This window comes from Elephas maximus, chromosome X, assembly GCF_024166365.1.
Source record: "Elephas maximus indicus isolate mEleMax1 chromosome X, mEleMax1 primary haplotype, whole genome shotgun sequence".
NCBI lineage: Eukaryota > Metazoa > Chordata > Mammalia > Proboscidea > Elephantidae > Elephas > Elephas maximus.
The window spans coordinates 36,312,205-36,328,148 of NC_064846.1; the positions used below are offsets into that span (position 1 = coordinate 36,312,205).

At 45.4% G+C, this 15,944-nt stretch overlaps 1 protein-coding gene across 2 annotated transcripts; it reads right to left on the reverse strand.

Annotated features, from left to right (window-relative positions):
- Positions 1-487: 487 nt before the first annotated feature.
- Positions 488-15,425, reverse strand: ATP1B4 (ATPase Na+/K+ transporting family member beta 4). 2 transcript variants are annotated; one of them, XM_049872513.1, is made up of 8 exons: positions 15,363-15,425; positions 11,260-11,491; positions 7,134-7,262; positions 6,766-6,870; positions 3,352-3,548; positions 2,734-2,790; positions 1,373-1,468; positions 488-649 (listed from the first exon to the last, which is right to left on the reverse strand). In XM_049872513.1, exons 1-8 carry the CDS (start codon positions 15,423-15,425, stop codon positions 488-490), a joined length of 1,041 nt encoding a protein of 346 aa, XP_049728470.1. The 2 variants fall into 2 exon arrangements, with proteins under 2 accessions (XP_049728470.1, XP_049728469.1); XM_049872512.1 differs by having other exon boundaries at positions 11,248-11,491.
- Positions 15,426-15,944: the final 519 nt, after the last annotated feature.

The following is a 15,944-nucleotide window of genomic DNA, read 5'->3' on the forward strand; positions in this document are numbered from 1 at the left end:
GCACCCTTGTGTACAGAGTTCCCTAGGTATGGAGGCTGTAGGTGTATTCTGGGTTGGTCTGATAGGACCTTGCCAGGCAGTTAAAAAAAAAAGTTAGAATATCAGCTTGTTTGGGAGGAATCTCACCTCTAAAAACAACAAACTTTTAGGAAATGCGATGAATTTGTAATCACCATAGAAGTTCTCCTTCAAGACGATTGTGAATTTTATCAGTGCTTATGTTTACACTACAGTGCGAAGTTTAGCAGCAAAAATGGGTTTTAGTTTTACGTGGAGGGAAAGGAAATGAATATCATCTATTTGTCATCAGGAGAGACTACCTTGAAAAAAATCAAACCGTTCCCACAATGTCATTTTACACACATGTCAAGAGGCAAGGAAAGATGATCTGGCTGTGTCCTGATTGGAGAAAAAGAATTTGGGGGTTACCAGTGGTAACCTGAAATAAAGCAGAAACAGAACTGGTAGAACTGGCCCCCTGAAGTCCTTAGGTTTCTATGTTTAGGGTAAAGATTACCCTGCCCACAAAATGATCGTTGATGACATCGTTTATAATGCCTTTGCCCTTCAGCTGGCACTGCACAGGCACCACTTGGTTCTTCACCACATCTGTAAAGTGCATTGCCACCAGCGGGGAGGTGTAGTTAACCTGTAGGTGAAAGAGCAATGGATTCTAAGTGTTGGGAGGGCAGGGAAGGCAGGAGGGGGTAAGATGGATGCAACCGGATATTCAGTGCAGGATAGGATGACCTCCACAAAGGGAACTGAATAAATATGATGCCAAGTCACAAATGGCTAGGCAACTGACATACTCTCCCTGCCCTGTGAAAGCAAAGGAAGTACATACTTCTCCCATAAGTCACTGTAGAGAAACTAATTTTGACTCAGCGTGCTGTGATTTTTCTGGCTATCAGACCATGAATCAAACCAGAAGTAGCACTGATTGACTCCCTATGCTGGAGATGAGTCCTCTACTGCCCCAAGGCTTCAAATAGGAGAAACACAGAAGTATGATTATTTGGGCATAATTGAGTACAAAGGCAGTAATTTGTCTGCTACTGGTCCAGCCACTACTTAGCTGTGTGACCTTGGGCAAGTCACTTCCTCTCTTTGATCTTCAATTTCCCTATCTGTAAACTGAAGACCCAACCATATCTGAGGACCTTTCCAGATCTGGGAAGAAGTGGTTGCAGTAGGAAGTGGTAGAGGAAGCCCCTGGTCATGACCAGAGGCCATTCACTCCTCTGTTACTCCTTGCTGCATCCTGATTGCCATAGATCCCAGAGCCTTTCCTCTGTTTCCAAGCCCTTTCTGACTGCAAGGACTGAAAGGATACATGCTTACATGATGGCTGAGGGGGATATAGGCTTACGTGAGTGAGTTTGCCGTAGTAAGGGTAGTAGCGGAGGTCAAAAGAAGCCGACTCTGGGTAGTAATTGATGGATCGGATGTCATTTTCATCACCTCTCTGTAAGTAAAAGCAGGGAAATGTGGGGTGCAGGGTCACTCAGTGGGTTGAAGTGTGAACTAAAGGGCCCGTACCCCAGGTAAAATCACTGTGTTGCCCACAGCCCAGAACAATCCTGAAAGCAGGATGAAGCATAGCTCAGCCCAGACCTGTCCCCAGAAGAGCGTTCCAGGAGGCCAAAGGTGCTCAGGATGGCTTTGTGCTGTCTCCTCGGGGACCCAGACAGAAGGGTTCCAAAGGGCTTGTACTACCTGGTGCTGCTCTAGAAAGAGGGGCCACCCCTCCAGCACCTCTGCAAGGAATCAGGCTGGGCCTAGCACTCAGTCTTGGGCTTAGGACAGAGTAAAACTGCCCCATAGAGTTTCCAAGGAGCACCTGGTGGATTCCAACTGCTGCCCTTTTGGTTAGCAGCTGAGCTCTTAACCGCTGCACCACTGGGGCCCCTCACCTAGCAGAGTGACTGGCATATAATAAACCCAGAACCTAGTGCCATTGAGGCATATAATAAGTGATCAATAAATGCTTGCAGTATGTGGAATGCTGGCTGGATAAATGCTGCCTTCTGCTATTTTCCAACCTGCTGCCACTTGGACTGGAGTTTTGACTTGTATTTCTAGTACTGGGAATGGGTTTACCTGGCCTTGCACATTTGCAAGACAACTGTCCAGAGCTGGGGGTGCAGTTAATGCCACCAAACAGCAGGAGGCTACTGCACATTTAAGAAGCAAGCCCAAGATTTAGGGCTTTTTCCTACAAAGGAGCTAATTGGTGCAGATGAGATAGGAGTTAATGGTCCCTCCAAGGACAGTTAATTAGCATATTAATAGAGTTCCATTTATACTTCTGTTGTAGCTTTTTGTTATTGCAACACCCAATGCCACTGGTCATTGCTGCAAAATGTGAATTCAGTTTCAAAAGCAGGAGCTAATGACTCTGATGAAAGCCCTTGGTTTAGTTCAAAGAAACAATTAGAGCCAAAAGCAAAAGTGTAAACAGAATCCCAATTAACGGTTGTTCCTTGCTGTGGCTGAGGTTCAATCTTTGGCCTTCACAGGTATAAATCATAACACACACACACACACAAATTAAATGCTTTATGGAAATAGGGAGGCCTGAAGGCCCCAGAGGGAGGTCTGGTTATAAGAAGATTAACCCTTTCCCTAACCCACAGCCAACCATCCACGTGTGGAGAGTTTGAAAGGGATGAACCACCTTTTTACATGAAACCGAAGCGCTAACAGTACTTACTCAAAAAGGCACTTTACCTGAACTTTGCAGGAAACCTTCACAGGATCTCCAAGCTCAGGACGAAAGCCTACAATCTGTCAAAAGAAAACCAGTGTTTAAAAAAATAATAAAAATTAAAAAAAGATTTGACAGTAAAAATGGGCTTTTCCTAAATTCCCCTTGAGTCATCCTTCCTCAGGCGTAAGCTTTGTCTATTTTGCCCCCTCAGAAGTGTCACAGAAAGCAGAAACCGCAAAATATCCTCAGAGCTGTGTAGCCCAGCTTATTCTTTGTGTTTGTGTCTGATATTCAGTGGAAATTGCAGCAAGATAATCCTAAAAATGTAAAGAACATTCTAGTTTCAAGAGGGGTGTGCTTGGTAAGGCTCTGTCAGACCCCTAAGTCATGGCAGGAGAGAAGGAAAATACGTATTTTATAATATAAAAACTGCCCTTGACCCCACCTAAAGTTGTGTTTAGGGAGAAGAAGAAATTACTGCTTGGTAGGTTTGTCTGGTTGTTTATATTACTGATGCTGTTGGTAAAAATGGTCAAACCTGTGATGTGTGAAGACAGAGCTCATAGAAATGGAGTGGCCAGAACCCTCCTACTCAGCTCACCCACTTATCCCCAGCAGAGTATCAAGGCCCAATGTACCCGGTTCATCTTTAGAAGGATGCAGGGCTGTCCAGTAGAGTAGCCAAAAGTAGGGTCCTCCAGACCAGAGCAGTTCTTCAGAAAGGAACGCTTAAATTGGCAGGCTTTCTTGTCCTCATCCTCATTGCCATCTTGGATGAAGTACTGCCCTGGTGGACAATCTACGTTCATTTCCTCTTGAAGACTGTCATTATAGCCTAAAGTGTGTGTGAGTGGCAAAAGGTCACGTTAGATATGTGCTATAGGGGATGGGCATGTTTCCAGTAGTCTTCCCTCCCTGGCTTTCTTTCTCCAGCTTGCTTGCACTCCTCTGAAAGCCCACTCAGTCCATCCTGGCCTCTGGGACCTGAGATCAGGTGCCCAAGGCCCTTCGCCTCCAACATCCTTCCAGGAAGCCTTCCTGGCTAGTCACCTCAGCCCACTTGGATTGCTGCCCCCTTTCTTCTCATTCCCTCAGAACTTCTGGATATCCGTCTCTGGGTCATTTGTTGATTACTTGATAACTTTTCTCTATTTTCCATGATTTCTTTTCAGACATAGTAAACTGTTCACATGAAAGGCTGCCTCTTCTACTTCTCGGAGAGAAATAGGCACATAGGAGATAGATTTTGGAAGAGGGACTGAATCATGTCAAGGCATGGTGTATATAAGGAGGCTAAACTTCTGGGTTAAATCTCCTTGAAGCTCAACCTAAGAAACAGCTCCCTTTGAGGTCAATGAAAGGCACGTGATACAAGAAAGTGGGGGAAATGTATGTTGTGGAATGGGAGGAAGAGGGCTGAGGAGGAGGAGGGAAGAAGCCAGTTCCTCATTCTTCAGACAGGAGCACTGCAAAACAGAAGCTTAGGCTGAAAGGTAGAAACTACTGACAACTCCAGGGTCTTTGAGAGAGTTAGGGAGTGAAATTTTGCACACTGAGGCATGAAGCACCCGGGGCTAGTGTCTATTTACATTTCATGGAATGTAACATTTGTCCAAGGTACATACCTACATCAGGGAGGGAGCTGAAAGTGGCTGTCTGTGAGCTGAGGCTTTGGGCTGCCAGATGCCATAGAACTGGCCTTTGGAAACTACTTCATTAGTCCCAATTTGGTTCTAAGTGGGTTCATGTTTCAAGTAGTTCGGTCTTTCAGAGGAGATTGTACACCTATAATCAACCAGAGGCAAGACTCCAAATGTGCTCCTGGATCCTCATCTAGACAGGTTGAAGCTCGGGTTTGATATTATTAAGAGCCCTGGCGGCGCAGTGAAGTGTTCAGCTGCTAGCCAAATGTCAGCAGTTCGAGCCCACCAGCCACTGGGTGGGAAAAAGATGTGGCAGTCTGCTTCTATAAAGATTACAGCCTTGGAAACCCAAGGGGGCAGTTCTACTCTGTCCTATAGGGTCAGCTATGCTGTTGTGTTTCCTTTGACAAAGCTACATTCAGTTCAAGGTTTTGTTTTAATCTTTCTTTTTAGAACAAGAACTCTGCTCATATAATAACTTTCTAAATAGAAGCCACAATCACGTACTCATTGTTTCTCTTGAGGCAGTCCCATTAAAAATAATGTGACATGGGCATGACCCTTATTGCAAAATCCCAGTCCTCATGGGAATGAAACTGATACTCTGGGATGTCTATTTTGGAGATGTGTTCCTTTTTAGCAGGACATATTATCTATATCTGGGAGCTAAGAATCCAATGCTTTTCCTAAATGCTCCTCCCCCCAAATACATTATTAGTATTTGTCCATCTACTAGCTTCTCAGTGGGCTTTCCTAGGCAGAGATTCTGGCAATATATTTGTAATAGCTCACAAGCATTTTGAAAGCAAATGCTGTGCCGACTATGACGCACTATATATATATATATATATATATATATATATATATATATATATATATATATATATATTTTTTTTTTCTTTTTTTGCCACACATGGGACTGGATGGACTCAGAAAGAATCTAGTCCCCTTGTTTTACAGGTGAGGAATCTGGAGCTCAGACTTACCCAAAATAACATTAGCACTACTGATAAAAGTTGAATTTATAGCTCCTGGTCATATGGCAAATAGTTAAGTGCTTGACTACTAACTGAAAGGTGCCTTGGAAGAAAGGCCTGGCGATCTGCTTCTGAAAGGTCACAGCCTTGGAAACCCTATGGAGCAGTTCTACCCAGCACACAGGGTGTCACCATGAGTCAGAATTGACTCAACAGCAACTGGTTTGGTTTGGTTTTTGGTCTGGTCCTAGGGCAGCAGCACAGAGTTACGTAAAGCAGTGCTTCTCAAGCTTCAGAGTTCATACAAAAAACCTGTGGATCTTGTTAAACCGCAGAGCCCTGTTCAGTAGTTCTGGAGTGGGGCCCGAGACTCTGCGCTTCTAATAAGCTTCCAGACAATGCTCACGCTGTTCCCACTTTGAGTAGCAAAGGTATCAAGAATATGGGCTTGGGTTCACATGCTGCTTCTGCTGTTGGTCAGGTTACTTCCCCTTTCTGAGCCTCAGCTCCTTCATTTGTAAGAAGGGGACTATAGACTCTACCACTGCAGGCTTACAGTTAAATGACAAAATGTATGCGCTTAAGTAACACTTCCTGGCACAGGATAAGAGATTGTTCTTCCAATTCAGTGCGCTTAGCCTCCCTTCCCCTCCCCTGCCCCCCCTTCATCCAGACTGGGCCAACCAAAACAGTCTGACTGGCTTTTTTCCGAGGCTTCTCTTGGATAGCTGGATAAATACAGAGCCTGCCTGCTTTGTGTTCTACCTTACCTACTTCTCTACCTCAGCTTTCACCATGCAGAAGGGCCTCCCACAAAGCTATTCATTTGTCCCTGAATAGGTACCTGAGGACCCCATAGAGATAGGCATCTTGAAAACACTTGGGATCAAAATGTTGGAGTGAATACCATCCAGGGGTTCATCCTCTAACTCCCTTCTGGAATGTTGTTAAAGACAGTTTCTCTCTCCTTTCAAGATAGCCTATATTCGAGAAATGGATTCTCTTACCTTGAAAAAGTATAGGAGGCAGGAAGCTTCCAGCTCTGGAGAACATTCTCCGTTTCTCACCACCCCCCCCCGAATTATCTTTCATAATTTATCATTGCATGTATTTAGCAAAACTTCATTGAGACACCTGAATGTGCCCAGGTCTTAACTAGGTGCTATAGGGTGTTCAAGAAAAGAAAGCGAGTCCTTTGCCCCAAAGAGCTTATAGTCTTGCTGGAGAATTGGCTTGTATGCTTTCAAGGCAACATACAATCACAAACTAGAGTCATTTCAATTGTATCTACAGGTGCTGAGGGGATGCAAAGTAAGAAAAGACCATGACAGGCTGGGGTTAGTAAGGGTGGGATTTCTGGGCCAGATGAATTTTGAATTCCCTCCCATCACCTTTCAAAAGAGCTTTCCACCATTCAGAGGAACTTACTTACCCTGGAGAAAGCCATTTAGGCTAATCACATAATGCTGCCAAGTGTCAGGTTCAGAGACGTTGAAGTTGAAGTTAAGGCTATGGGCGAAGGGTCTGATCATAACTCCTGGCAATGAAAACAGGTCTCGGATATATTAACCCATTCTTGGGATAATTTTTTTTTTGTATCGATTCCCATGAAACCATCTCCCCCCAGGCAATCAAAATGAAAAGGACCATAATTTGCCAAGTACCATTTTACATTTACTCTTAATAATTGAATCCCTAAGTCATTACCGGGAAGAGCCAAAGTTAATTGAGGCTGAACGTGCTGTGCAAGCAGATATCTGTCCAGCGAGTTCTGACAACGCAGGACATTTGGGCACTCACCAGGAGGCTTCACCCTCTCAGTGAAGGTCGGCATGTAAGTACTGATGGTCAGAAATAGCGTGTACATGCAGACAGTTATCACAGCAGCCAGAGAGGCATAGAAGAAGAAGTAAATGACCAAGATCAGGCCTGCAGGACAATCAAAGATTAGAGTGGTCAGTGCTTGCCAACAAGCCCTGCTTCCTCCGCCCCAGCACTTGAACTCGTGAACCAGGACCAACCCAAACATGTGAGATGGCTTTAAAAAAAAAAAAAAGTCTTATTCCCCAGATTCAGTATGTCCTTGCTCATTCAGATCTCACCAGTTTACAGTTGGTGAGAATTGTGTCAGGAGTCTGGTTACAGCTTACCTTTACAGCATCTCCGATGGAAGGGCTTGCTGAGCAAATGATAACCGTGAACAAGATTACAGGGGAGTGGAGTTTAAAGTGCTGCCAAGGGCAAATTACTTATGAGCCCTCTGGGCAACAGTTGGTATCCTAAGTACAAATCATTCCTCGCTATTCATTAAAGCAGGTACCCTGAAGAGCCCTAGCAGCTTGGCTCCAGTGATTACATGTATTTGCAAGTAATGAAACAGCATTTCTTTTCACATGGTCTATAATTCAACCTTTTGATTAATTTCCACTGGACTTGCCTCTAATCAAGGCAGAATGAGGTTTGACCCTACTTATTTCAAACCTTATTCATCTTGAGCAAAAGTTTAAGTGGCTCCGATTTTCCAAAAGAACGCTAACACAGGGTAGGGAAGGGAGGAGGAGGAAACCGTATTTCATCACTGCCGCTTGCTACCTGTGAGCTTGGGCAACTTCCAGAACCTCTCTGGACCTCTGACTCCTCACAGATAAAATGGGCGTAAGTTTAGCACTTACCGCATATCCTTATCTATCTCTCTAACCATACCTGAAATTCAGCCTTTCCTCACATCCTATCCTGACGATACCACTCCCTAACTGTTTAATCTTGGACATTCTGTTCACCTCTCTGGGCCTCAATTTCCTTATCTGTAAAATGAGGACAATAATAATACTTATTTCTTACGGATGAATAATCCACGGAAGCAGCATTGCATAGAGCCTGGCAGGTAGTGAGTGGTCTATTAAGGGCAGTCACTGTTATTATTACTAGTAGTATTGTTATTGCTATAGGTTCAGAAGCAAGGCTGTGTGGATTCCCACTCTGTGGGCTTTGGTAAGACTCGGTTGGCCCCAGGATTAGTCAGTCCCGAGTGAGGAAAGTGTGTGTGAGATGGCTTCTGGGAAGCTCTTTTCAAGTTCTCCTTGGGGCCCTATCAGGCAACAATACCTGGCTCTGGCTTACAGCAGCGAACTGAAGATTTGAACTGAATTGTGAACTAGAATCTGGAATGAACCACGTAACTTTGCTGTACCAAAAACTGAATCCAACTATTAATTTTTTAATTGAACCATGAACCAAATAAAATTAACCAAAAAAAGACTGGGGGTAGGGGGAGTAGGGGAGAGGGGGAGAAACCCTTCGTAATCCAACTGGAAATGGAATCGACCCTTTATGTTTTATCAAATGAACTAAAGCAGAACTGGAACATGAAAATTTGGTCCAACTGGAGTCCCTAGAGAAGAAACAGCCATGCCTGTGTGCATGTGATATTTGGCTACTGCCCACTGGCTATCCTAGTGCTTTGTGCCTCCTCCTCCATTCCTCCTCCCCCATCCCCATCCTGGGAATGAAATCAACAGCTGAAGCCATCTTGGGGGACTTGAAGGCTCAGTTTCCACAGATGAAGGGAAAACAATGGAATATGGGTACGTTTCCTTAGAGATAGTTTCCTTCTTGCCCAGGATGTGTGGCCAGGAAGCTGTAGATGGGCGAATGGTACTAGCAATGAGTCCCCTCAGCCTCACCCAGGACAGGGGTGCCCCGGAGTCTGTGATAGGTTAACTAACTCAGCTAACCCCACAGGTGAAACCCAGCACTGTCTCCATCTGAACCCACTGCTCCCCTCAACCTTTGCTGCTCCAGATGTCCAAGTTTTATTTGGGTCCCTCTCAGAGGAAATCTAAGGTTCCCTCCTGCAATACCCCACCCGGCTTGGATAGACAACTAGGTACCAGTGCTCCCGATGTTTCACTTCTCCCTCCAAAGCACCCCCATCAGGTCCTGGTGTCTTGGTAAGAGAATGAACTCTAGTGTTCGTTCAACCTGGGTTTGAATCCCAACACTGCCACTTATTAACTGTGACTTTAGACAAGTTACTTACCCTCTCTAAGCCTCAGTTTCTGCATCTGTAAAATGGGGATAATAATATTACTAGCTCATACAGTTCTTGTCAGTATCCAATAAAATAACATATAGGTCCTAAGAAGAGGGGTTGCCCAGGTACCAAAGGGAAAGTCCAGAATATAACTGGCTGGGGGAATGTGTCGGATACGTTGATGTCCAGTCTAGGACAGGGTTATAGTAAAGTGCCCAAATGGGCAACTCACTCTCAGACAAGGGGGCAGAAATGCATGTGTGGTGATCTAGGCATTGACATCACTAATTTGTCCTTTGCTTAGAGGTAGCCCAACAGAAAAAGCCTGAGTCTGTGAACTCTTCTTATACCTGCTACCCAGTGGCCTGGTCATGGCCTACCATACAGTGTCCCCACTGCCATATTCTTCCTGGACATTGAAACTTCCACCCTCATTCCCACTTATTGGCCTATGTATTGTCCTCCGCAGGAGTAATTTAGGTCAGCTCATTGGGTGAAGTTCCAGTGCTAGCTGTTTAGGGGTTAATGTATGGCTCCCCCTCCCATAATCACACTTGCATTTTCACAGGGCCTGTTTTTCTAATCCTCTTTAGGCAAGGGAGAAACAGCTGTGTCCCCTCTGGAGCCCTGATGGGTGTCTAGCATTTGTCTGCAGCTTCCAGAATGTCGGAATGTCCCTTGAATGGTACATTTGTTCCAGTTGAGAGTTAGAGGGATGGGAAGGGGTGGGGCTGGGAACTGAGGAGGAGTGAAGGGAGGTGGGTGTTGTTCAGAGCCCCACACCTGCTATTCCTAATTCCAGGAAGCAGGCCTGGCTGTTTCACCCTGACTGAGCTGAATTAAAACATAAACCATGAGAGAGAGAATTCTCAGCCAAAGGGGCCTTTAGAAGGCTCGACCATGAACTTCTAGACCCTTGGCACTAGGTCGACTCTTATTTCATCCATGGCACCCTCTATCTTTTTCCTTTTCCTGCGGATTAACTGCGTTCCTAACCAGCAGCTGCTCTTTTTCTGGGCTGCGCAGAGAGTGTGACAAGTGTGAATTTTACCACAGGCTAAATCTCCTGAGGAGAAGCCTCAGCATTAGTAGTTTAAAAGGAGTGCAGGACCCTGGGAAGGAAGTGTTGGGTAAGTTGTGATGGAAAAGTGGTGGCAGCATGTGATACAAAGAGGAAATGGGAAGGAATACAATTCTGCCATTGACCAAACAATATGAGGCTCAGTCTTCATCTCTAGCAATGATCCCCTTAAACCTAATCCCTATGGGTCCACCATGGGACAGTGCAGCACTCACAAGCTGGGGCCAGAGGTGGGCCTCCTGGGTCTCCTTTTCTGATGTTAGTAGGTGAAGTGATGAGGTTTATAAACCGTTGGCTGGGTTAGCAGGGGCTTGAGTCTCATATCCTAGAAATAGTCTTCTGCTTGGCACTTTCAACTTGACAATTTTTATGATCTTGTTGGAGCCTCACACTAATCCTGTGAGAAAGGCAAGGCAGGGATTATTTCCCTCATTTGGCAGGTGAGAAACTGAGGCTCAGAGAGAGTAAATGATGGGCCCAAGGTCACATGGGTAGAAAGTGATGAGGCTGGAATTTAAAATAAATTCTGTGCTTTTACAACTCTTTCTCATTGCCTCTCTGCACTGCAACCAATATTGGGTCTAGTGGATTTCAGCCACACAATCAAGTCTGTTCACCCACTTGGAGTTTGTTCTGATGGGATCTCATAGTCCCAGCATTTCCCTAGGCACTGGTTCCTTTAGATGAAATGCTAAGAGAAGTTTGCAGACAAGCCCATCCAGCGTATGGTAAAGGTGCCCTGGACACCAAGCCAAAAGCAAAGGACACCCGACTGGGACATTGGGATGACTGGGACTTACTCCAACTCTGACCTGTTCGGGCCAGAGACATCCTTTGCTCCGGATCCCACAGGTATTCGTTCATGAGTTGCAATTTCTGCCACCAGGTATTGCCTGTTGGCTGACCCTGACCCTCTTCCTCCTCATTTTGCTCCTCTTCTTTCTCTTTCTCCTCCAAATTGGGTACCCCCATCACCCGAGCCTCTTCCTCTGCTTCCTCCTCTTCATCTGCCAAGTAGTTCTGGTTCGCTTCATCCTGATCATCCTGGAATAGTGACAAATCATAACGCCCTTTTTTTGTAGAAATACTTCCAATGGAGCATCCCACCAGCCAAAAATAAATGGAAAAGGGCTCAATATTTGGAGACATTTCAAATTTCCACTTCCCCATAAACATACCCCTTGTTACAGAGGCAGGTTTTCCTTCCCTTTGTTCTTTTTGGGAAAATCTCCTCTCTACTCCAAAATCTTTCCATAGAAGTGCAGATTTTATGTTCAGCTTCAGGCATTTGGTCTCTTTCCCCAGGACTGCTCATGTCACTACCCTGCCGTGGGGCTGTGGCCTCCTGCTTGACTTTGCCTGGCCTGTTAGGACAAAGCTGAGCTCAACACTGGAGGATGGAGTTGTTTTAGACACTTGTTTCCATGATGGAAACAAGTCTAAGCTAGTTTCGTCCTAACACCCAGTAAACTTTCAGCTGCCCACCCTCACCATCCCAAGTTGTATCTAAAATTAGCCTGGGTCAGCCATTAGGAGAGGCAAGCTGCTGTATCCTTCCTCAAAACTTAGACTGCCTTCCCCAAAGAAACAAGACATAGGGAATTATTTGCTCCTTCTCTGACTGTTGGCCTAGTTGGAAACTCTGCCTACCTTAAACTGGTTGGACAGACCACCAGGGGCTGGGACCCCAAGGGATACTTCCTTAGCCTCCCTTGTACCCTAGGCAAAAACTGGGCATGTAGTACCTGCTCAGCAAATATTTGTTTGTTGACTGATCACCACCATTACTTGAAATGGAAACTGAGTTCTATGCAAATTTAACAAAAGAAAGAAAAAGAAAAACCCAAACTTCACCAAGTGGTATTTCAAGTCCCTCCCAGCCAGTCTGGAGAGTTGGATCTTTGCTGTTTGGGGGTCTGCCAAGGCTCACTGCAGCAGCAGAAAATGAAGCCACCCTCCCTTCTCTCTGCTGTCCAAATCTGAAGAGCGGCAGGGCCTTGCACCTGTTTGGGGCTGGTTGTGTCAAATGATAGGACCAGGGGCTCTGTGCTGCCCTCTCCCTGCCTGATTCGTCAAAGGCCACGTAGAGGGCACTCAGCTAGAGATGTTGCATTTGGTGGGAGATTCAGGAAACTAGGTTGTTTAGATTCAGTAAAAGTGATACAGAATGATAAGGTTCTAAGCTTCTCAGCACTATCTAGCTCTTGCTCATAAGCACTCTTGAATTGTTCTCTAATTTGTTCAAATGTACAGCTTTATATCACACAGCGTAGAAGAACTGACAAGGACCTTTAAGATTTCCTTGTCCAACTGAGGCCCAGAGAGGGGACATAATCTAGTCAATGCTACACAGTAAATTCATGATAGTTGACGATCTCAGAACCATTATCTATTGATACCCTGGACAATGATTTTTTATTTCCCATCACATTGAGTGCAAGTGCTTAGAGGTAGTTTAGCAGACTTATGAAGCACAACAATGTTAGATCGTGTTCTTAAGAGAGTGGAGGCACTTACAATCAAGAATTTCTGACTTTGACATGGACTCACAGTGTAAGGCTTAGGAGAATAAACCCTATCACTTACCGTTGAAAGCATTAAGAAATGTTCTTCAATCTCCTTCACTTGTGTAGGAACCTAAGTACACATTTGACCTCCCAAACTACGTTCTGAGTGCCCAGGGGGCAAGGTATATATTTTCTAACTCCCTGATGGACCTCTATGGTGCGAAGCCCAGAGCTGAGTACAGAGCGGGTACTGACCAAATGTCAAGGATGACTGCCTGATTTAAAGCCCTGAGCCAGGACTCTGGGGAATGCTGTCACGTAGCTTGTCACCCTGACCTCAGCAGTCATGTGAACTGTACAGAGTAGTCATCATGGCCCCCAGAGAACCTCCTACAATTAAGAAGCTCAGAGAATCTGCAGTATAACATCTTATGGTGGAGTAATTTCTATTTCCTGAACAACATCATTTTTCTCTTTGTTGCCTATGCATGCCTGCCACCTCTGCCCCATAGAGGAGGCAGTTGGCCTTGGCCTCAGCCTGATCTTATTTGTATGTATGAGCTGTCGTGATAGCGCCATTAAAGATGGCTTGTCATTGAAGCCTTGCCGTTCTAGGAGGAGTGAATCTTCTCAGAGCTACTTTCCCCACGGCTCTCACATTGCCTGAGCCTTCTTTCAGGAACCTCAAATATCCTTTTTCCTTTCCCCTGCTTCCAGGTACAGGGGAGCCTCATGTTGTGCAAGCGCTGCCTTCCTAAGGTGTTCCTCGTTAATTAAATCGTGCGTAGATTGCAGTTTTCACGCAACTATCTAATGAAATCCAGTAGGGAATCCTTTGGTAGTGAGAATGTTTACCCCCAACATTCTGTTTTTGTCAGTTTCCTAAAGCGGCACTGTTCTCACGTGATAGCATATGTGAGTGTGCTGGGGTAGGGAAGTGGGTGGGTGCTGGAGCCATTGCCCTAAAAGGGAAGAGTCTGAAGGGCAGAGGGTGGCTCCATTTTGAGCAATCTAAATATATAAACATATAAACAAATATATAAACAATATGACCCCAAGGATAAACTTGTGCCCTGCACTGAGCAACACCCTGCAAACATTTAATCGGTTGGTGAATGTTAAAAAAATAAATTAGCACACGATTATTATACACTGAATCAAATAATTTCTTTTTAATTTGCTTACGTATTCCCCCTAAGAAGCCAATTCCCCCAATGCATTTAAAACCAAATCAGTTGACAACAATTGAAATTATACACACTTCAGAAACATTCCATAGAAAAGAAGCCAAGTGAGGAATATGCCCCACAGATTATGACTACTTTGAGAGCTAGAAGGGTCTTTGGGGGGTGTCAAAAGAAAGTCTACACATTATAGCTGGAAAGGTAAGGGAAGCCCTCTGTAGTTTATGAGACTAGAAGAATTCGCATTTCCCTCTCTTGGTGGTTGATAGTCTTTACTTAAGTCCTGGAATATGTAATCTCTGAGAGAGGTTTCAGACTACCCGCCCAACCACCACCACCACTGAAAAGAAAGTACTGTGTGTGGCATAGATTAATGATTTATAGCAGAGTAAATCCAAATAAACTTTTGGATAAAGAAATTTATACTGTACTCTGGAGATGAGTGGTGACACCAAAGGGGTGTGTACGTGTATGTGTGCATGCATGTGTGTGTTGGGCAGGATAGGGTGGCAGGCAGGATGGCAATCGGTGGGGTGGATTGGGGGCTAAGGGGCTGCATACTGCACAGTGTAATGGAAAGAGCACAAGACTAGAAGTGAAGGGATTTGCATTCACTTTGGCTCTTCCACTAACTTGCAAGTCACTCCCAGGTTCTAAGCCCCGGAAGCCTCCTTTACATAATGAAGGGTCCTGGAGGGAATGATCTCTAGGACTCCTCCCAGCTTCGTATATCGAGGATTCTATGATTATAGTTAGAGTTTGGAATTTCTGCTTTAGAAGAAGAGCAGCTGGGTTCCTAAGAACCTACCACCCGAAGGGACTGAAACAGCTGGGTAGGCAGTCTTCCCTTTCCTCTTCCCCTCCCCTTCTCTCTTGGTTAAATTTCTTGCTATCAGAATGAAACCCCTGCTTCCAGGCTCCAAAAGGTCTGCTCAAATTCTGGACTTTTAAAAAAAAATTTACAAGGCCCCTTATTCTCTGGCACCTCCCCCTTCTCTAATCCTTATCTTTGTTTTTCAGGAAGAGGGGCTTTCTCCTTCCTTCCAGCAATGTGGGGTGCCCTGGGGTGTTGGGAGCCATTGCTCCTACTTGAAGCCTGGGCTTCCATAAACTTCACTGTTCCTGCTTAGCACAATGAAAAGCAGCCATAAGCCCAGACCTACACAGCCCCCAAACTACCCCACCAGAAAGGAACAGCAAAATGTTCTGCTCCCTGGGACTCACAAGTCTGTAGCGATAGCCATGGGGAAAGGTTGGAGCCCTTCTGGACCGGTGCTGCCTTCTCATGGCTGCTCAGTGGGCAAAGATGCAGCAGAAGCAGACAAGTGGGTGAGAGTTCTGGAACTTCTGCTGGTACAGGAGACACTGGCTGCTGGGGACACTTGGCACCTAGTAAAAGTGAACCCTCCTGGCATGAGCCCTTCCCCAAAATAATCTAACATGCCCCTCTCTCATTGGTTGGCCCCTTCCCCGAATCAAGGGAAAGCCCTTATGGAAAAGCAAGCTCATCATTACAGAGAGGGGGTGATATTCTGGGTCACGAGGATGAGCGACTCACCCCTTCCACCTTCATGTCTCTTCTCACCCCGTGCCCTTCTCCAGCGCCCGAGATACAACGGGCTCAATGGAAATCTTAAGTTGTGTTCTTCTCAATTGTGAGTTGGATATCAGTGTGTGTGGGGGGGGGTAGGGTGTGGGTGGGAGTTGGGGTGAGGAGAGATGGCTAGGAATAACTTGCTTTTTTCATAAGGCTGATCTCATGCAAAAGGATCCAGGGTGTCAGGAAAGATTCCCTTTGCTCTCCCC

Excerpts from the sequence above, each read along its gene's own strand:
- ATP1B4 (XM_049872512.1), bottom strand. The coding sequence starts at position 15,425 with ATGAGAAGGCAGCACCGGTCCAGAAGGGCTCCAACCTTTCCCCATGGC. Across the intron at positions 6,871-7,133 it reads TGAGAGGGTGAAGCCTCCTG|GAGTTATGATCAGACCCTTC; the intron begins GTGAGTGCCCAA and ends TTTCATTGCCAG. Across the intron at positions 3,549-6,765 it reads CCTAAATGGCTTTCTCCAGG|GCTATAATGACAGTCTTCAA; the intron begins GTAAGTAAGTTC and ends CACACACTTTAG.